This window comes from Oncorhynchus mykiss, chromosome 7 (assembly GCF_057628025.1).
Source record: "Oncorhynchus mykiss isolate SJ-2025 chromosome 7, ASM5762802v1, whole genome shotgun sequence".
In the NCBI taxonomy this organism is placed as follows: Eukaryota; Metazoa; Chordata; class Actinopteri; order Salmoniformes; family Salmonidae; genus Oncorhynchus; species Oncorhynchus mykiss.
This window is the reverse complement of record NC_143028.1, coordinates 56,896,779-56,918,290: the sequence shown is the minus strand read 5'-3', so window position 1 is coordinate 56,918,290 and position 21,512 is coordinate 56,896,779. Positions and strand designations below refer to the sequence as shown.

Sequence of the window (21,512 nt, the reverse complement as noted above, 5' to 3'; positions counted from 1 at the left end):
GTTATAGTTAGTTGTTTTAACGATTTACGTTGGTGGAAGAAGGAGTAGACCAAAGCACAGCATGGTACGTGTTCATGATGCCTTTAATAAACTGAACACTGAATACAAACTAACAAAAAATTAAGGAAAACCGAAACATGGTGTGGTGAAAACACTGAAACGGAAAATAACCACCCACAACTCAAAATGGGAAAACAATGGCTAAACCTGGTCTTAACTTCCAACGTCCATCCCCCTCCACGTCACTTCGCCAACCACCAGGATGCCCGGCATCAGAACATTCCAGGCATTCCCGTGATTGGCAGATAGCAGGTTGATTGGCATGTCGGACCCCGCGAACACTGGGTACTGGTAAGTACAACACAACCAACTAATAGCCTAACACCTGACACTGTGCGGGTCGCTACAGTAAGAAATAACCAAATACTGCAAAGTGGCTTAGGAGCTAGAAGCAGAGCTGCCTTATCTGTCAAAGCCATCTTACTGATAAGATAAGGTATTTATGTTTATTATTTTTAATACATTTGCATTTTTTTGTCATTATGGGTTATTGTGTGTAGATTGCTGAGGATTTTTACAATTTAATCAATTTTAGGATAAGGCTGTAACGTAACAAAATGTAGAAAAAGTCCAGGGGTCTGAATACATTCCAAAGTATTCAGACCCCTACATATGACCTCAATTACCTCAAATACCTCGTACCCCTGCACATTGACGCGGTACTGGTACTCCTTGTGTATAGCAACGTTATTGTTACCTATTCTGTTACTATTTTCTATGTATGTTCGCTAACTTTCTTACTTTTTAACCCTGCATTGTAGGGAAAGGGCTGGTAAGTAAGCATTTCACGGCAAGTTCTACACCTGTTGTATTCAGCACATGTGAAAAATACGATTTGATTTGAGGAGTGCATGAGTGTGTCCGGCCTACTCCACAACTCTAAATACAGACCTACAGCTGTGTTTTATTGCGTGTGTGCATGCTTGCACGTGTGTGTGTGCGCATACGTGCTGGGGGATGGAGTGTCAGGTATTAAATATTATTGACATGGCGACTTATTTCAATGTTCTAATCAATGGGAATCATTAACAATAACTCAACTTCCTATATGAGCGCGGAAGGAGAGAATTCAGCATCTTTCAGATGTATGTGTGCACGAATGTACACATGATGAATGTGTGTTCAATACTCAGTGTACCAGTCACACAATCAGAAAAACACCAATCCTCTCTCTATCTCTCAATTAAATTCAATTCAATTACAATTCAAGGGCTTTATTGGCATGGGAAAGATAAGTTAACATTGCCAAAGCAAGTGAAGTAGATAATTAACAAAAGTGAAATAAGCAATACAAATGTACAGTAGACATTACTCTCACAGAAGTTCCAAAAGAATAAAGACATTTCAAATGCAATATTATGTCTATATATAGTGTTGTAACAATGTGCAAATTGTTAAAAGTACAAAATGGAAAATAAATAAACATAAATATGGTTGTATTTACAATGGTGTTTGTTCTTCACTGGTTGCCCTTTTCTTGTGACAACAGGTCACAAATATTGCTGCTGTGATGGCACACTGTGGTATTTCACCCAGTAGATATGGGAGTTTAGCAAAATTGGGTTTGTTTTCAAAGTCTTTGTGGATCTGTGTAATCTGAGGGAAATACTTGTCTCTAATATGGTCATACATTTGGCAGCAGTTTAGGAAGTGCAGCTCAGTTTCCACCTCCTTTTGTGGACAATATGCACAATGTGCACATGTCTTCTCTTGAGAGCCAGGTCTGCCTACGGTGGCCTTTCTCAATAGCAAGGCTATGCTCACTGAGTCTGTACATAGTTAAGCTTTCCTTAAGTTTGGGTCGGACACAGTGGTCAGGTATTCTGCCACTGTGTACTCTCTGTTTAGGGCCAAATAGCATTTTTGTTAATTACTTCCAATGTGTCAAGTAATTATATTTTTGTTTTCTCATGATTTGGTTGAGTCTAATTGGGGTCTCCCTCTCTCACACACTCACACACACACACACACACACACACACACACACACACACACACACACACACACACACACACACACACACACACACACACACACACACACAATCCGCAGGGGAATACAGGCTCCTCTCTGACACGTCATGATTGGTCACTTTTTGCCTCTCTCCCTTCCTGCTTAAATAGTTTTTAACAAAAGAGAGGGATGGGGAGGGGGAGGGGAGGAGTGGATGGGGGAGGGGATGTATGTGCTGCTCTGTTGTCACTAGGGGAGCGAGAGGGAGGGGTAGAGTATGAGAGCAGAGAAGGATAGAGTCCCAGAAGTGGAAAAACACTGCCTTACTGTGTGGGTCAATCTATTGGCTTCCAGATAGAACCCATCATATCAAGGAAATACAAGCATGAGCAGGTAGGACTAGATTTTATTTTAGAGCATTTCCTCCTTTCCTTCTGTTTCTTTCATCTTCCTTCTTTATTTCTCTCCCATACCAACAGATTCTTTATCCTTCTTGTTTGTCTTATCACGCTGTGCTCTCCACATTCCTCCTCTTTTCTGCTTTTCTCTTCTCTCACTCCCGTAACCGGTTTTGTGATGTCACTTTATTTCTTCCCCTCTAAACCTGCTGTTGAATTAAGATAGCTTTCTCCTCTCATACAAATATTCAAAATGATTCTCAATCTTTATTGCCATTTTTTTTTTCTCTACCATCTCACTGGGTCAACGTTGTTTCCAACCAACATGGAATAAACGTTGAATTGATGTCAGTGCCCAGTGGGATGTGTCTATTATGTAAATGTTGATCATCTCATATACTCCCAAACTCCTCAGTTATCTTTATATTTTTATCCTGCTTCCTGTATTTTTGCTTTGTATGGGAATAACACATCTGCATTCTTCAACACTTGACAAAGTACAAAGTTCTGATTGCTGTTGTTGGTGCGTGTGTGTAACTGTGCTTGTGTGTGAGGAGATGTTGGTGGGTGCAGAGAATTGGAAAGTCTTCAGTCTTTTTTCTTCTGATGGTGGTGTTGCTGTTTTGCAATCAGAGGGCAGAAGCTTTTCCCTTCCTTTCCGAGCATCTGGTAACACACACACACACACACACACACAGCACTATATGTTGTTAGGTTTAAATTGTGCACGTGCCTTTCATGAAGAGTACGCCCATTCCTGTTAGCTCCAATAATATACCTAATGTGTACAAAAATACTCATGTTTTTCCAGTGTTTTTGTTTTAGATTTCTCTCAATTACATTAATCCTTTCCGTCATAGTAATTATGCATTAGTAGTTTTTTTAATTAATTTGACATGCTAGTGAGATAGTGAGTTAGTGAGTGAGGGAGCATTAATGTGCTCAAAGATGAGAATAAGTGTTTGCATTTGGGTCACTTCAATATGAATATACAACCAGTGAGTGAATGCAGCTTTTTGATGTGATTACGTACATAGGTGTGTATTGTATTTCTCCAGCGCTGTCTAACTCCCTGCTCTCTCTCCTTGGCAGTCATCAGTGTGTAGGAGTAGTGGAGGTTACTGAGGCTAGCCATGGAGTGGTGTATGATAACAAATACTGACAGACCCACTCAGAGAGCCAGCAGCAGCCCAGGACCAGCCAGAAGCAGAATGTGTAACGTGTGTCCCCCCCCTCCCACCAACTCTGAGTGGACTCAGTACTCTCCTCTTTACCAGGGAGCAGGGCAGCAAGATGCCCAGTCCTGTCAATCCCTACAAAAAGAGCTTGGTTGCTCTCCTTCCCTCTCTGTTCTTTCTTTCTCTCAATGAAAGGCCACTATTAAAACAACAATGATCTTCCTGTCCAATGTATTGGGGGTAGAGAATATCCTATTTATCCTCTCTCCTCCATGTGACTGAGGTGTGCTGGTACAGTCAGGCTGGGACTGGCAATGTCACAGTGAGCAGTCCCACCTCATTATGTATTTTATGCCCTGTGTCCATTCACAGATGGTCAAATTAGCCCTGCCCCCCTGGACTTTGCCACCGTACCCTTTCCTATCTCCTGGTGTAAAACTATACCAATTCATGGATTGCCTCTGTGGACATTATTATTTTGGATGTTATTCATTTTACATACTTAATAGGACACAAAAAGTCTGGTATTTTTGTGTGTGATGCATTCCCATAAATGGGTGTGTATTGTTGGTGAAAGCTGGGTAGATTGATACGCTTCAATATGCGTGTGTGCTTTGCATGAGGGATCTCTAAGCCAAGCTAATGAATATGCTCATATTGACTGAGGTTATTGATTAGGAGAAGGTTTAACAGGATTACCACTCCAACATGATTGAAATAATGCATTACCTTACCTACCTCTGTGTGCTAGCAGGACTCCTGCTAAGCTAAGAGAAAGAGAAAGATACTATTTTCCCAAATTGTATTTTTTGGTTCTTTGAAAAGAAAGAGTGAGTTGTGTGAACACACATGACTTGTGTCTTGTCTGAAATGAGTTTGCCTAGCGTACATCTGCAACATTCCTGTTTTTTAAAGACTCACACACACAGTTGTCATAATTAGGAGTGTGTGATCTAAACGTGGTAGTGAATAGCTTGTGTGGCCCGTAGGTAAACAGACCAGGGTGAAGTGAATGAGAGTCCGGTCGTTAGTGACGGGGTGTCAATGAGCATTAATTAAACTGGTGTGTAGGGATTCACACACACACACACACACACACACACACACACACACACACACACACACACACACACACACACACAGGAACGCATGCTCGCACACACACTTTCTCTCACTCTCTCTGCATCTCTCTCTCTCTGTCAGACACACACACAAAGGTGCACATCAGGCCAACATAGTGTTCATGACAGCTCGTTAAGCAAATTTGAGTCCAGCTCATTTAAGGTCCTCATTAGGTGGTAAAGGCTTATATTGCCCTGGCCTGCAATGATGTAGAGTCTGTAACCAACAGCAAGATCAGAGAGACCGTTTAGTCATTCAACACAGGAGGCATGGAGAAACAGAAAAAGAGAACTATCTATATATATATATATATATGAGAGAGAGAGAGGGAGAGAGAGAGAGGGGGAAAAAAGGGCAGATGGTCAGGAGGAGGGACTGGTCAGCTGCAGGCTGATATATGAGTGGACACAATGAGCAGAGAGGCCAGGCAGCTCCGGCCACATGTGTGGGTGAGCCGTAAGAGACAGGGTGTGGGGGAGGGGTGGCCTAAACCACACAGGCATGGATGGACACACCGAGGGAGAGGGGGGGCACAGAAGAGGTGTAGCGGGAAAGAGAGAATAGAAGAGAGAACAAGAACCCTGTTTAACCAAAACCAATGTTCAAAGTAAAACAGCTTTCACACACTTTGCTGCTCCAGTATGACAGGCTAACGTTTAGCTTTTCAGGCAGTAGCTGTGCGAGCCAACTTCAAATGATCAAATGCATGCATGTTATATTTTAAGAGGACCTGATGGCATGTAGATTGACATCACTGTGGCCCTATGGAAGATATGCCCTGCTAAAAAACCCAGGATAGAGGGGGTAAGGGGAGAGGGGAAGAAAATAAGTGACACACCAGTAGCTTCTTCTCTGACGGGCTTGATTGGCCTGTAAAGTATCTAGTGCTTGTGGGCCATGCATCCAATGCTTATACAGTACATAACATACAGTTTCAGTGTCTGTGGTGTTTTTAGTATGAATCTAAGGTAGTTTGTGTGTATTGTATGGATCTTTGTGGCCATAGTGGTCCACTGGTTGAATCAACGTTGTTTCTACGTCATTTCAATGAAATCTGGAATAGACAATCAATTGATATCTGTGCCCAGTGGGGAGTGGTTGTTGGAGGGTGGGCGGTCCACAGAGTCCTCACGGGCGTCCCTGTATATTAATGTCCCATTGGTCCTCTGATGCGTTCCGTATTGATCCAACCAATGGCTTGAATTAGTACTGATGAATACAAATCACCCAATAATGAGTGACCAGCTGATAGAGCGTGATTAATCAGGGCCCTAAACAAACATTTTTTTTTTTTTTTGCTGTCCTTTCATCTCTCTCGGTCTCTCTCTTGCGTGAGGATATGTGCTGTGTAAATATGTCTCAGGTTGAATTCCAGACATTCCAACAACCTGAGTAATCTGCAGGATGACTGGGATTCTCTCTCACTCTGGCCGCTCGGCCGGCCTGCACGTCACACTCAAACTTTACATCCTGATCTTTACGACCGGCACAGACCTATCTGTGTATCTCAGTCAAACACAACACATTAACACAGGTCAACTATCTCAGCCACAGTGTACAGTACCAGTAAAATGTTTGGACACACCTATTCATTCAAGGGTTTTTCTTTATTTGAATTATTTTCTACATTGTAGCATAATAGTGAAGACATCAAAATGAAATAACACATATGGAATCATGTAGTAACCAAAAAAAAGTGTTAAACAAATCTAAATATATTTTAGATTTTAGATTCTTCAAAGTAGCCACCCTTGGCCTTGATGACAGCTTTGCACACTCTTGGCATTCTCTCAACCAGCTTCATGAGGAATGCTTTTCCAACCGTCTTGAAGGAGTTCCTACATACGCTGAGCACTTGTTGTCTGCTGTTCCTTCACTCTGCGGTCCAACTCATCCCAACCATCTCAATTGGGTTGAGGTTGGGTGATTGTGGAGGCCAGGTCATCTGATGCAGCACTCCATTACTATCCTTCTTGGTCAAATAGCCCTTACACAGCCTGGAGGTGTGTTTTGGGTCATTGTCCTGTTGAAAAACACATGATAGTCCCACTAAGCTCAAACTAGATGGGATGGCGTATCGCTGCAGAATGCTGTGGTTAAGTGTGCCTTGAATTCTAAATAAACCACAGACTGTGTCACCAGCAAAGCACCATCACACCTCCTCCATGTTTCACGGTGGGAACCACACATGCGGAGATCATCCGTTCACCTACTCTACATCTCACAAAGACACAGCGGTTGGAACCAAATATATCAAATTTGGACTCCTCAGACCAAAGTACAGATTTCTACTGGTCTAATGTCCATTGCTCGTGTTTCTTGGCCCAAGCAAGTCTCTTCTTCTTCTTGGTGTCCTTTAGTAGTGGTTTCTTTGCAGCAATTCAACCATGAATTTGACCACTAGGGCTCCCGAGTGGCGCAGCAGTCTAAGGCACTGCATCACAGTGCAAGAGGCGTCGCTACATTCTCTGGTTTGAATCCAGGCTGTATTACATCCAGCCACGATTGGGAGTCCCATAAGGCGGTGCACAATTGGCCCAGCGTTGCACGGGTTTGGCAGGGGTAGGCCATCATTGTTAATAAGAATTTGTTCTTAACTGACTTGCCTAGTTAAATAAAAGTTAAAATAATAATAATAAAGTCCTGATTCACAGTCTCCTCTGAACAGTTGATGTTGAGTTGTGTCTGTTACTTTAACTCTGTGAAGCATTTATTTGGGCTGCAATTTCTGAGGCTGGTAAACGCTAATGATCTTATCCTCTGCATTAGAGGTAACTCTGGGTCTTCCTTTCCTGTGGCGGTCCTTATGAGAGCCAGTTTCATCATAGTGCTTGATGGCTTTTGCGACTGCACTTGAAGAAACATTCAACGTTTTTGACATTTTCCACATTGACTGACCTTCATGTCTTAAAGTAATGATGGACTGTCATTTCTCTTTGCTTATTTGAGCTGTTCTTGCCATAATATGGACGGTCTTTTACCAAATAGGGCTATGTTCTGTATACCACCCCTACCTTGTCACAACACAACTGATTGGCTCAAACTCATTAAGAAGGAAAGAAATTCCACAAATTAACTTTTAACAAGGCACACCTGTTAATTGCAAATGCATTCCAGGTGACTACCTCATGAAGCTGGTTGAGAGAATGTCAAGAGTGTGCAAAGCTGTGATCAAGGCAAAGGGTGGCTACTTTGAAGAATCTCAAACATAAAATATATTTTGATTTGTTTAACACTTTTTTGGTTACTACATGATTCCATGTGTGTTATTTCATAGTTTTGATGTCTTCACTATTATTCTAGACTGTAGAAAATAGTAACAATAAAGAAAAGCCCTTGAATGAGTAGGTGTGTCCAAACATTTTACTGGTACTGAATGTATGTTCGCATGTCTGTGTATGTGTGTGTATGTGTGCATGTGTGCATATGTGTGTGTGTGTGTGTCCAGCAAGTGTTGAAGTCTTTGTTTAATATTTACTGAGTAATAGCGATGTTGGAGTGGTCAGGCTACCTACCATAAGGGCAGTTTTCTTTCCCCCCCCAAAATCCCAGGTCCATGTGCCCCTCCCCCCACATTTCTCTCTCCACTATTCGTCTGATTAACCCTTTAATTGCTAATACTGACCCTGCAGTGGACCGCTACCAAGAGGGGGAAAGAATTCACACCAGCAGCTCTTCTGCTCATATCGATCATGTGCATGTACATAACTCTGGCCCATAGGTTGAATGATCAGATTCTTTCATTTAGATTAGAACCATTATCTTATTCGGAATAAGAGTGTGTGTAGATTGTTGAAAAGGTTGAACATCTAAAAATGAGGAACATCATCAGTGGGTTTGGTCTCTCCAGTCTTAGTGATTTGTGGTGTTATGAGTTCTAGAGAACACAAACCTGAACAGCACATATGTCTCTGCTGGCTGTGGAATGGTCATTTGCACACTGGTCATCGTTGGTGATTGACGGCAGGTATAGGGAGAGAGAGAGACTGAGAGTGAGCGAGACAGAGAGAGAGAGCAGAAGCTTAATCCTCTCTCTACCCGGCTATGTAATTAGGACCAGTCCAGCGAGACTAAGCTGCTCTCTCACAGACTGGCTGCAGTGGAGTGGAGTGGAGGTGGGAGGGGGGGTCAGAGCTTCGGACAGAGTGGAGGGTGTTGAAAGCTGGACTAGGAGGGGAGGCACATACTAGCCATCCTCTGATTGGATTGATCAAGCTCTTGTTTACAAGCCCCCTGGTCCCTGTTTGTTGCTCAGGCACACACACATGCACAATATGCCTGTTTTACTGGCCCCCTGGTCCCATGAGGTGTGTTGGATCCATGTGAGGGCCTGGGGTGTAGAGTTAGCCTTGACCCCCGGGGAGCAGGAGGAGGCTGGTGTATGTGTGTGTGTGTGTGTGTGTGTGAGTGACAGGGAGAGTGTGTGCATGTGTGGTGGAAGAACAGGGGGGGCTGTAACTCTATCTCACTTCCTCCAGGTCTCAGATTTCAGGAGCCACTACTCATTACACACACACACACACACACACACACACACACACACACACACACACACACACACACACACACACACACACACACACACACACGTCTTGTAAACTGTCAGTACTGCTGGTGGATCTATGGGGCTGGTCTGTGTTAGTGAGATGTTTGAGTTTTTATAGGATCTACTGTCAGACAATAGGGTCCATGGGCTTTGTTAGGGGACGTGGGGAGACAATAGGAGCTGAGGGACAGGCTGGACACAGAGAGAGAAGGTTCCTCTGCTCAAAACAGCTGTTTCTGTTTGGGGTCCCCACGACAGTGTCCGCACGTACGCCACACGGATACATACACACAAACACACTCAGTCAACTCTCATTTGCACAACATGTTAGATCCATCCACACACTCAAAACATTGGGTCAGGGTTAGGGTCTGGGTTAGGGTCAGGGTCTGGGTCAGGGTCTGGGTTAGGGCCTGGGTTAGAGTCTGGGTTAGGGTCAGGGTTAGGGTCAGGGTCTGGGTTAGGGTCAGGGTTAGGGTCAGGGTTAGGGTCTGGGTCAGGGTTAGGGTCTGGGTTAGGGTCTGGGTTAGGGTCAGGGTCTGGGTTAGGGTCTGGGTTAGGGTCTGGGTTAGGGTCTGGGTTAGGGTCTGGGTTAGGGTCTGGGTTAGGGTTAGGGTCAGGGTTAGGGTCTGGGTTATGGTCAGGGTTAGGGTCTGGGTTAGGGTCTGGGTTAGGGTTAGGGTCTGGGTTAGGGTCTGGGTTAGGGTCTGGGTTAGGGTCTGGGTTAGGGTCTGGGTTAGGGTCTGGGTTAGGGTTAGGGTCTGGGTTAGGGTCTGGGTTAGGGTCTGGGTTAGGGTCTGGGTTAGGGTCTGGGTTAGGGTCTGGGTTAGGGTTAGGGTCTGGGTTAGGGTCAGGGTTAGGGTCTGGGTTAGGGTTAGGGTCAGGTCTAAACGTCGGAACTGCATTGTTGGTTAAGGGCTTGCAAGTAAGCACGGTAAAGTCTACACTTGTTGTATTCGGCACATGTGACAAATAAAGTTTGATTTGATTATAGAACCAGAGTTTAGTAAACGGTTAGAATCATGCAATGCACACAAGTAGCACTATTTGGAACCAGTGTCTTGAAACAATGTTGCACTACAGTATAAGTCACTGTTTCACACTTCTGACATCATTCAATCAATCATGATATGCGTACATAATTTCAAACTTTCGAACAAACCTCCCATTGAATATTTCAAACATGTGTAAAGCATCCTACTTATGCACATTTAAATATCAATAGGAGGTTTGTTCGAAAGTTTGAAATTATGTACGCATATCTGAAATTAGGATTTGCGCTATAGTATCTCATGATTGAGAACACATTTTGTCTCCTCCATGTTTTGTATGATCACCCAGAGTGAAGTTTCAACGCCCTTCAAAATGATTTTGAAGACTTACAACATCACAAACAATAAGAATATGCTTCCAACAACAGGACAGCAATAGATGATGAGAAACAAAAAACACACATACTTAATGATTAAAAAGCCATTAGAAAGTGGGCCCTCCTCCATACCCTCCTCCCCATACATCCTCTGCTACAGATGGCTGTGTTATATACTCACTGTTTTCCCTCATCCTTCCTGGAATCTCCTCACCCTCCTTTATGAATCACAACTACTGTAAGCATAGACATGTGCGTGCACACAAACACACAACTACTGTAAGCATAGACATGTGCGTGCACACAAACACACAACTACTGTAAGCATAGACATGTGCGTGCACACAAACACACAACTACTGTAAGCATAGACATGTGCGTGCACACAAACACACAACTACTGTAAGCATAGACATGTGCGTGCACACAAACACACAACTACTGTAAGCATAGACATGTGCGTGCACACAAACACACAACTACTGTAAGCATAGACATGTGTGTGCACACAAACACACAACTACTGTAAGCATAGACATGTGTGTGCACACAAACACACAACTACTGTAAGCATAGACATGTGCGTGCACACAAACACACAACTACTGTAAGCATAGACATGTGCGTGCACACAAACACACAACTACTGTAAGCATAGACATGTGCGTGCACACAAACACACAAGTATTGTATGCATGCGCAAAAAAATCACATACACGCACTAGCTTTGCATCTCCTAATCCATAATTGTGTTGTTGTGATAGTCTCCAGTCCAGTCTGATCCTGATTCCCGACTTCATTCAGCCTTCAGACAGTTTGAGTGTAGATTTGGTTTACAGAACATAGATTAAGCCTGGTACAGTAGAAAATGTCTCATCTTGATTAGAGATTGCTCCCATCTCAGTGAGAATTACTCAGACTGTGTGTGTTTGTGTATATCCCCATGCACAGCATGTGCATGTGTGGGTCAGTCTGTGTCTCGGAGAGTGTGTATGTGTATAGGTGTGTTTCCCTTGAAGTCACTTTGTGTAAGCCTTTGTATGTACACCCTAGTATACTGTAGATGTGTCCGTGTGGATTGTGTTTATTCTTTCCCTCGACTTAACCCTGATCCAACACAGACTCTCAAAACCAGGTCAGCTGGTCGGGAGCTTCAATACTGAACAAAGCTCCGTCGCTAAAGAGTGTGTATTTGTGTGCGCGTACTTTTGTGGGAGTGCAATGTTTGAGCGCGGCTTTATCGACTGTACCAGAAGTGGTGTGTTTGTTGTAGAGCTGGGGACGGGGACAGTCCCATGACTGTCTGGAATTCCCTGGAGCACAGAGACATTTCCAGGGGGGATTGGGACTTGGCTCCCTGTGAGTGCGGGATTTAGTCACACATTGACCAGGACCAACAGAAGGGCCGCTAAACGATCCACATGTTGATCCCTAAATTATACGATCACAGTCCCATAATTCCATTCATCCAATCCTGAGATCCCAGTCATCTAGCCCCTCCCCAGCCAACTTCCAATCCCCCATGTAAATGTGTCTGTAATCCAGGTAATTCCAGCCAGTCATTGGACTGTCGCTGTCCACAGCTCAACAACAAACACACTACTTCTGGCACAGTCGATAAAGCAGTGTTCAAACATTGTACTCCCACAAATGTATGGGCACACAAGAACACTGTTTAGTGTATGGAGAGAGCAGACAGTCAGATGTAGGCACCAGACGCTACAGAGTTGTAGTGTAAACAAACTCAACACTGAGCTCATAAACGCTCACCTCCACGCAACAGACTAGCATAGTGGAGACTGGTAAAGCATGTGAACAACCATATGTTTCTCTTTGCTCCCTCTCTCCCCCTCTCTCTCTGTCTTCACCTTTCTCTCTCTCTTTCCCCTCTTTCCCTCTTCCTTCTGGCCCAGGCTCAAAGGGTCAGGACAGTTTAATAATACTCTGCAATGCCTGGAATGTCATCCTAATGCCTGCTCAAAGACCCGCCTGCAAAGCCAATCAAAATGGTTGATCACTGCACCAATGGAACACACTGCACTAATGTGCGTGTGTGAGTGTGTATGCGGTTGTTTGTATGTGTGTGTGTGTGTGTGTGTGTGTGTGTTGGTGTTAGACTGAGTAGAGTGGGGGTCTCACACACAGAGCACCGTACAGAGGGACAACAATGATCCCAGTGAGAGAGCAGGACAGAGCAGAGGGGAGCGGGGCGGCTGATAGGGGCTTATCGCCCTGGAGACCAGGCCAGGGGCTGTGTTGTTCATGACGATTAGGCATGGAGGAGCTCAGAGCACAAGGTACCCACCGCGGGTAGAACTGTAGGAGCAGTGTGGGGCACTGGGGAGAAGAGGGATTGCTAAGCAAAAACATGATAATGGGCTCTGCTGGTCAGCGGGACTGTGATGTTTTTTTATAAAATCTTATTTTCTTGGGTTTTCAAGTGAGAAAGAAGTCAATCTCCATGAAACCTTGAGTAAAGTGGAACTTTGTTGTATTTTATCTTGTATAAACTCAATCTATTTGCATTTAGTTAGTGTATTACCAGTGTGGTATGGTTGTCTGAACAACCTGAATAATTTGCAGTTATCTCTGCTCTAAAACTGGACTGATGGGTTTTGTATTTATTATGAATCCCCATCCGTTCCTGCCAAGGCAGCAGCTACTCTTTCTGGGGTCCAGCAACATCAAGGCAGTTATATACAACTTAAAAAATGATATGACATTACATTTCATACCACTTTCACAACATATTAAGTGTGTTCCCTCAGGCCACTACTCTACTACCACATATCTACAACACAAAATCCATGTGTACGTGTGTAGAGTGTGTGTCTTGTCATGTGTATGTGTAGGTGTGTCTGTACCTGTGTGTGTGTCTCTTCACAGTCCCCGCTGTTCCATGAGGTGTATTTTCATCTGTTTTTTTTATCTGATTTTACTGCTTGCATCAGGTACATTATGTGGAATAGAGTTCCATGTAACCATGGCTCTATGTAGTACTGTGGAATAGAGTTCCATGTAACCATGGCTCTATGTAGTACTGTGGAATAGAGTTCCATGTAACCATGGCTCTATGTAGTACTGTGGAATAGAGTTCCATGTAACCTTGGCTCTATGTAGTACTGTGGAATAGAGTTCCATGTAACCATGGCTATATGTAGTACTGTGGAATAGAGTTCCATGTAACCATGGCTCTATGTAGTACTGTGGAATAGAGTTCCATGTAACCATGGCTCTATGTAGTACTGTGGAATAGAGTTCCATGTAACCATGGCTCTATGTAGTACTGTGGAATAGAGTTCCATGTAACCATGGCTCTATGTAGTACTGTGCGCCTCCCATAGTCTGTTGTTGACTCGGGGATTGTGAAGAGACCTTTGGTGGCATGTCTTGTGGGGTATGAATGGGTGTCCAAACTGTGTGCTAGTAGTTTAACCAGACACCTTGGTGCATTCAGCATGTCAACACTTCTTACAAAAACAAGTAGTGATGAAGTCAATCTCTCCTCCACTTTGAGCCATGAGAGATTTAGATGCATATTATTCATGTTAAATCTCCATGTATATTTAAGGGTCAGCCGTGATGCCCTGTTCTGAGCCAATTGTAATTTTCTGAGGTCTCTCTTTGTGGCACCTGACAAAATTTAATACGCGGTGAATAACCATGCTCTCCTTGTCATCTCTCTGTGGTTCTGTAGGTCTGTTGAAGATGCACTGGTCTCCGGAGCACGCGGCCCCCCTGTCCCAGTGGCCTGAGCAGCACCTGGATGTGTCTTCCACCACCTCCCCTCCCTCCGCCCACAAACACGACTCACGTGGTTACACCACTGCAGCCGGATACCCCTGGGCCAGCGATGACATCTCTGCCCTCACCGCCTCTTCCTTGTTAAAACGCTATGCCGAAAAGTACTCAGGCCTGGAGCTGCCCTACGAAAGGCCTACCCCAGGGGCTTACTCAGAGCCTGGGGCCTTCCTGAAGAGTGAGACTGAGCCCTGGGCCCTGGAGTGTTACCCTGCGCTGGAAGCCCTGGCAGCAGGGGCCAAAGTGGGATCAGCATCAGTGGGCCTCCCTGGCACGGGCAGTGTGACGGTGGTGAACAGTAACTTGACCTCTGACCCTGGGTATAGTGGTGGTGGCTCCTGTAATGCCCCCCCCTCTCAGGACTACCCCCTCTCCTACAACAGCACCTACCTCTCCTCAGGATACTGCCTCCAACCCGGCTCAGCACTTCCCCCAGCCTCTCTGCAAACCACCCCCACCCTGGTGTCCAGCTACAACCCTACCAACCCTGTATACAACTACCCGCCAGGCTGCTACCCCCACCTCCAGACCAGCCTGGCAGCCAGTTACAGCCACAGCCACCCCAGTGCCTCCTACCTCCCCTCTGGCCTGAGCACCCCTACCCCCCTGACCCCCCGGTCCACCATGGCGGGGGGCAGCTATGGCTACCCCAGTCACAGCCTAGGGGCCAGCTCTGAGACAGGAGGGCCGCTGAAACGCAAGGCCTTTGAGATGGCGGAAGAGGGGGAGGAGGGAGGAGAAGGAGACGGCTCGCGGTACAGGAAGTTCGTCAACGGCCACAGCAAGAGCCACGGCAATGGTCACGGCAACGACTACGACATAGCGGGCTCAGAAGTCCAGGCCTACAAGCCCGGCAAGCCTCTGGTGTCGCCTCCTTATGTTGGCCAGGGCGAGTACAGCCCCTCCTCAGGCCTAGGTGGGGAGAGTGGGGGAGGAGGGGAACATGGCTTTCCCCATCAGAGGCTGGCCATGAAGATGCCTGTGTCACATGCACGATCTGAGGACCCAACTGGAGGACGCTAGATCAGGCACTTGAAATGAAAACTCTCTTGGGGTCCTTCGGTTTTATTGGCATTTAAAAACCAAGTAGAGTACTTACTGGGGGAAAATAATAATTGGATTTTGCAATGAGAGGTCATGTGATCTAACCTGGAAGGAGAGAAAATGGCAAATTACTTGAATCCACCTCCTATCTTATATCATTTTCATTCTTAGATTTTCTCCAAAGAGTCAAGGGTCACTTTGTCCTGTATGGGTGTGGTGAGGTGGTGTGAGGACAGCGGGAGGGATCTAGATGGATAGGGCTAAATCAGGCAGTCTGAATGGATTACCGACTGCTTCTCTCAGGATCCTATTTATTTCCCAATCTGCTACTTTGGCAGACAGTGACATTGCAATGTTGTTGTTTTGAGGAGTTGCTCTCTTAATTGGAGTGGCCACTTGATATGGAAAGGACGTTTGACTCTATTACCTCCTACAGCACCATAAGAATCATAACCTTTCAGACCAAAAAGTAGAGAAGAAGAACATAATTGATGTGATGTACTTTAATAACTTGACACCACGAGCACAATGACAGCTCTTCTGAGGCTTGGTGCCTCTATACAACTCGCTTTGAAACGAATGTCCCCCTCTCCCCCCTCCCCTTTTCCCTGTTTTCTTTTGACAGTGTTTCTATGTTATTTCTCCCTCTTTCTCTACCTCTCATCACTACATTTTCATCATGTTTTCCCTTCCCTGCTTTTTCTCAGTTTGTTTCACTCACTCTTTTTCTTTTTCTGTTAAAGCTGCAATATGTAACTTTTTGGGCAACCTGACCAAATTCACATAGAAATGTGAGTTATAGATATGCTATGCTCATCGAAAGCAAGCCTAAGAAGCAGTAGATCTATTCTATGTGCTCGATTTCTATGCTTACCGGTCTTTAGTTTTTGCTTCTTTTACTTTCGGTTTCGTACACCAGCTTTAAACAGCTGAAAATACAATAGCTTTGGTTATTGAAAATATATTTCACAGCAGTTTAGATGGTACAATGATTCTCTACACTATGCATTGCTTATTTTGTCAAAAACTGAAATTAGGTGAACTATTGTTCATTATGCACTGTTACATGCAGCTCTATCAATACATTGAAATACTTAAACCTGCAGAAAGAGATACTTAAACCTGCAGAAAGAGATACTTGTAGAAACATACTTGAGAGAGAGAATTTTAACTACAGCATATAAACTCAGCAAAAAAAGAAAGTCCTCTCACGGTCAACTAGGTATCTGGTGTGGCCACCAGCTGCATTAAATACTGCAGTGTATCTCCTCCTCATGGACTGAACCAGATTTGCCAGATCCAGGCTCTTCGCTGGCCATGGCAGAACACTGACATTACTGTCTTGCAGGAAATCACGCACAGAACGAGCAGTATGGATGGTGGCATTATCATGCTGGAGGGTCATGTTAGGATGAGCCTGCAGGAAGGGTACCACGAGGGAGGAGGATGTCTTCCCTGTAACGCACAGCGTTAAGATTGCCTGCATTGACAACAAGCTCAGTCCGATGATGCTTGACACACCGCCCCAGACCATGACGGACACTCCACCTCCAAATCGATCCCGCTCCGGAGTACAGGCCTCGGTGTAATGCTTATTCCTTCGACGATAAACGCAAATCCGATTACAGGCCTACTAGCCCTCAGTCCTGCCTCTCTCAGCCTATTACGGACAGTATGAGCACTGATGGAGGGATTGTGCATTCCTAGTGTAACTCGGACAGTTGTTCTTGCCATCCTGTACCTGTCCCGCAGGGGTTATGTTCTTACCGATCGCGTGCAGGTATTGTTACACGCGGTCTGCCACTGCGAGGACGATCAGCTGTCCTTCCTGTCTCCCTGTAGCGCTGTCTTAGGCTTCTCACAGTACGGACATTGCAATTTATTGCTCTGGCCACATCTGCAGTCCTCATGCCTCCTTGCAGCATGCCTAAGGCACATTCACACAGAAGAGTAGGGACCCTTGGCATATTTATTTTGGTGTTTTTCAGAGTCAGTAGAAAGGCCTCTTTAGTGTCCTAAGTTTTGATAACCGTGACCTTAATTGCCTACTGTCTGTAAGCTGTTAGTGTCGTAACGACCGTTCCACAGGTGCATGTTCATTCATTAATTGTTTATGGTTCATTGAACAAGCTTGGGAAACAGTGTTTAAACCCTTTACAATGAAGATCTGTGAAGTTACTTGTGAATTTTTACGAATTATCTTTGAAAGACAGGGTCCTGAAAGAGGGGCGTTTCTTTTTTTGCTGAGTTTACTAAAGAGTAGTACACTGTCAAACCAATGCAAATGTGCCGTTTTCATAGAGATACTCTTAGAATCCTAAAATCGGAGTCTGCTTGTGTTTTTGATGTATGCATTCTTTTTTCTTTTTGCCTTTTTAAAGAAATATATGTAGTCTTGTTATTGAATACTCAGGAAGATTGTTGTATTGTAAAATAATGTATGTATGTATGTATTACCTTTGGTGTTTGTAGGGAGCTTTATGGAGAATATAATGGAGTCATGGCTGTTGTAATACAGACACTGTACACTTCAGGGAACACAGAGCTTTTAGGGCCACCAATATTAGCGTTTGTGCGCACACACACACACACACACACACACACACACACACACACACACACTTACACATAAGCATGCACACACGCACAGCCACGTAGATTCAAATATTTGAACACCCACAGAACACTGCCAGTCTTTTAACTTGCGAATTGAAACTTGAGATTCCTACCAATGCCTGAAACGTAGAATGTAATTCAATATATTTTATTCAAAGGATAATAGAAACCATAATGTACATCAATTATTGTTTTAGATATATAAAACATATTTGCTTTATTTCCCATCTAGATTTTGGTGGAGTGATGATCTTCATTAAGTGTTATGTAGTTAGCAAAGGGGAAGAAACACTTTTTTTGGACAAACGTTGACATCCTGTGACAAAATGCAAATGACAACTTTCAGCCTGTAGTGCTCAAACATGAAAGCTTTGCTTGACGCCAGAGGTGAATGTCTACATCCATCAAATACCTTCCTATCAACGTAACCTAGAAATGACATTAGGTATGTTTCTGAAATGTCTTAACTCTATGTGACTATACACCTCAGTAACAGGTCCTTTCTCCAGACCCCCCTCTACTTTGTGTTTTCTATAGTAGCCGTGTACAGCTGCTGGGCCTCTATACACCTCACTGTGCCTATTATAATACTGATCTATTACCTCAGGACACAGTGGTGAAAACAACATCAGAGCCTCAAGAACCACCAAAAATATCACAACTGAAGAACCCCCTTTACTCTAAATATGCCCATTTTTCATAATAGATGTTGTTTTTATGGCTATAGGTTAACCAGGGCATTGGATAAGCAACATAGTTATTGAATATATTTGCAAAATATGTTTATTCTGTAGCTAAGGGCTATTACTGTAGCTGCTTTGTTCCACGCAGACAGACATACTGTACATGTCCAAGGCTACCACATCATCCTGGGTATAAAGTGTGCCATATATGATATCCCTCTTATACATTTGCAAACTGTTGGGGCTCAGAATCTCTATCTTTAACATTCAGTTCAAATATAATTTAAAAATCCTTCCAGATCCAAAGAACATTAACAGTATTTTGCAGAGAGGTTGTGCTAGTAAGTGTCCTAGGTTACAGACCTTCATACATATTTCAGTTGTTTCAACAGCTCTTGAATCATCTGCACCAGAAAAACATTCACAATAACAAAATATGTACACAGTGGATTGCATCAGTGCCAAATAATAATTTAATATAAACTTTTGTTAGCATTAAGCATTTACCTTTTTGTTAGCATTATAGAATTGTATCAGTTCTGAGTGCTGACTCTGTGAAGGGCTGAGGAAATAGTTTCACAATCCAGAAAATTGATGAACTGGAAAAGCGCTTAGCAACAAGTACATTAACACTCATAATGCAATGTGCATTAAGTCACAATTACTAATAATAAGGTTAGCCTGGCCTCCTTTCTTTGTTGTTGTCCCAAGTTGATGTTCTTCAGCGTCATCAATATGAAGGTGTACGTGGAGATAAGTTTGTCCAACAAAAGTGGGATTTCAACACTATCTTTTTAATACAGTAGTATTATTATTGTATCTTGTACATTCTCTAGCCATTTCTACCTCATTTTTAAGACGGTCATGGAAATATTTATTTCCTGTTGTTTCACATGTCTGTTATGGAATAATGATGATTCTTGAACTGTTTTAGTCTACCTCACAAAAGGCTATTTTAAAATAAAAATGTTTAATGGAAATGAAGAGATAATGCCCAACTGTCTCCAGTTTGTTTTCTTATCACCAAAATCTTGTAATTTGCAGGTCATGATGAGTGTACATATAACATGATGGGTACCTGGATAGCTGTTTTACTGACCTGTCCAAGGGAAGAAAACACCTGGATCATTTGTGGGTTCTTTAGATGGTGGATAGATGAGTCTTTATGTAGACAACACTGGACAGAGACTGATTACTCTATTGCAGATTTACTTGGGTCGCGTTCCCCTGCTCAGACGTTGCATGCATCAACCAATGGTTGTGTGGCCAAGTCATCGACTCTGTCTTCGACCGACAGATTGTTTTAACATATGTGGTTAGCTGATATGTAAAATATCTATCCAAGCATTTTAAGACCTGGCAGGTGTCAGCAACTTCTGAGTAGAAGAACGCGCCCATTATGAAATGACCACAGTTACAGCCATGCATCAACTCAAGTAGTTCCTGTTCTAAGTCAAACAATTAACATCTGACTAATCAGAATACAGATGAGTTGCTAGGCAGATAACCAAATACAACAACTACAGAACTACTGATTCAACATATTTGAGAAAATAATCATACATCTGTCATACCAACTATAAATATGAATTGTGATATGTACACTACACCTAAAGAAAAGAATACAGGATACTCTGCCCACCGTGTTTTATATTTTTTACTGCACCGATTAAGACAAATGACAGATATTTAAAACAAACTTTTAGACTAGATAAACATTCAGTGGCCATGTATATAGTAAAGAATGTGGTTTAAACCCAACTAATCCCTTGTCATTTCCTAAAATTAGCAATTCACTTCTCTTCGCCTCTTGTGATAAAACTACAGGCTGCTTAGCCAGGTCTACTTACAGTATCGCACTAGAATATAGAGTAGGGAATAGATTGAGATTTTGCACTATAAGTACAGGATGTTTTTTGGATTGGAGATCGGAATGAGACCAAAGCACAGTGTGGAAAATGTACATCTTCTTAATTTAAAATGAACATCAAAAAAACAACAAAAGATAACCGAACGCAAAGTTCTGCAGGGCTATACAGCTACTGTGCAAAAACAACATCCCACAAACTCAGGTGGAAAACAGGCTGCCTAAGTAGGATTCCCAATCAGAGACAACATTAGACAGCTGCCTCTGATTGGGAACCATACCCGGCCAACAAAGAAATAGAAAAGTAGAATGCCCACCCAAATCACACCCTGACCTAACCAAATAGAAAAATAAACAGGTTCTCTAAGGTCAGGGCGTGACAGGTGAGGACAGTCACCATATTGATGTCTGTGTCTAATCAGCTCAGTCCTTCACATCGCTGCAGGTAAGTCTCAACATATGCTTGTGGTGTGACAAGAATACATAGGTGCACCTCTCAACTGGCTTTTGTAATAATTTGGATAGCTCTAACAACAATTAATGCACATTATTACATGAAATTGAAACATCAATATGAAAAAGCTGCACTCCAAGTGTTATTTGAAATGACCACTTTTTGTGTATAATGTTTACTGCATTTCAATACAGTCCAAAGTGTCATATATTTCAACATAACGGTAAAAATGGGGCATTTGACTCAATTTTTTTTTTACCATTTCAACAACCATTTTTGTTTTTTGCATTATCTGTGTCGGTGTGGCCTGCTTGGTCTATAGGTGCTATCAACAGCACCACCTCTCCCTCACACTGGTCTGTCTCTGTGCTGTCTGTTTCTATAGGCTGTACTCTGTCAGGCCCTGAAGTGACACAGATGA

At 43.5% G+C, this 21,512-nt stretch overlaps 1 protein-coding gene across 3 annotated transcripts; it reads left to right on the top strand.

Annotated features, from left to right (window-relative positions):
- Positions 1-2,260: 2,260 nt before the first annotated feature.
- Positions 2,261-19,766, top strand: LOC118965309 (fidgetin-like protein 2). Of its 3 annotated transcripts, none has more exons than XM_090241402.1 (3): positions 2,264-2,406; positions 2,969-3,080; positions 14,324-19,766. In XM_090241402.1, the coding sequence occupies exons 2-3, from the start codon at positions 2,969-2,971 to the stop codon at positions 15,448-15,450; spliced, it is 1,239 nt and encodes a 412-aa protein (XP_090097528.1). In that variant the 5' UTR covers positions 2,264-2,406; the 3' UTR covers positions 15,451-19,766. The 3 variants fall into 3 exon arrangements, 2 of the variants coding, with proteins under 2 accessions (XP_036839617.1, XP_090097528.1); XR_016497329.1 differs by lacking the exon at positions 14,324-19,766 and adding an exon at positions 3,504-4,439 and having other exon boundaries at positions 2,393-2,406; XM_036983722.2 differs by lacking the exon at positions 2,969-3,080 and having other exon boundaries at positions 2,261-2,406.
- The last annotated feature ends 1,746 nt before the right edge of the window (positions 19,767-21,512 follow it).

Bases quoted from the DNA above. Each gene is read 5' to 3' on its own strand.
- LOC118965309 (XM_090241402.1), top strand. From the start codon at position 2,969: ATGTTGGTGGGTGCAGAGAATTGGAAAGTCTTCAGTCTTTTTTCTTCT. The intron at 3,081-14,323 runs GTAACACACACA...GTGGTTCTGTAG, and splicing joins CCTTCCTTTCCGAGCATCTG to GTCTGTTGAAGATGCACTGG.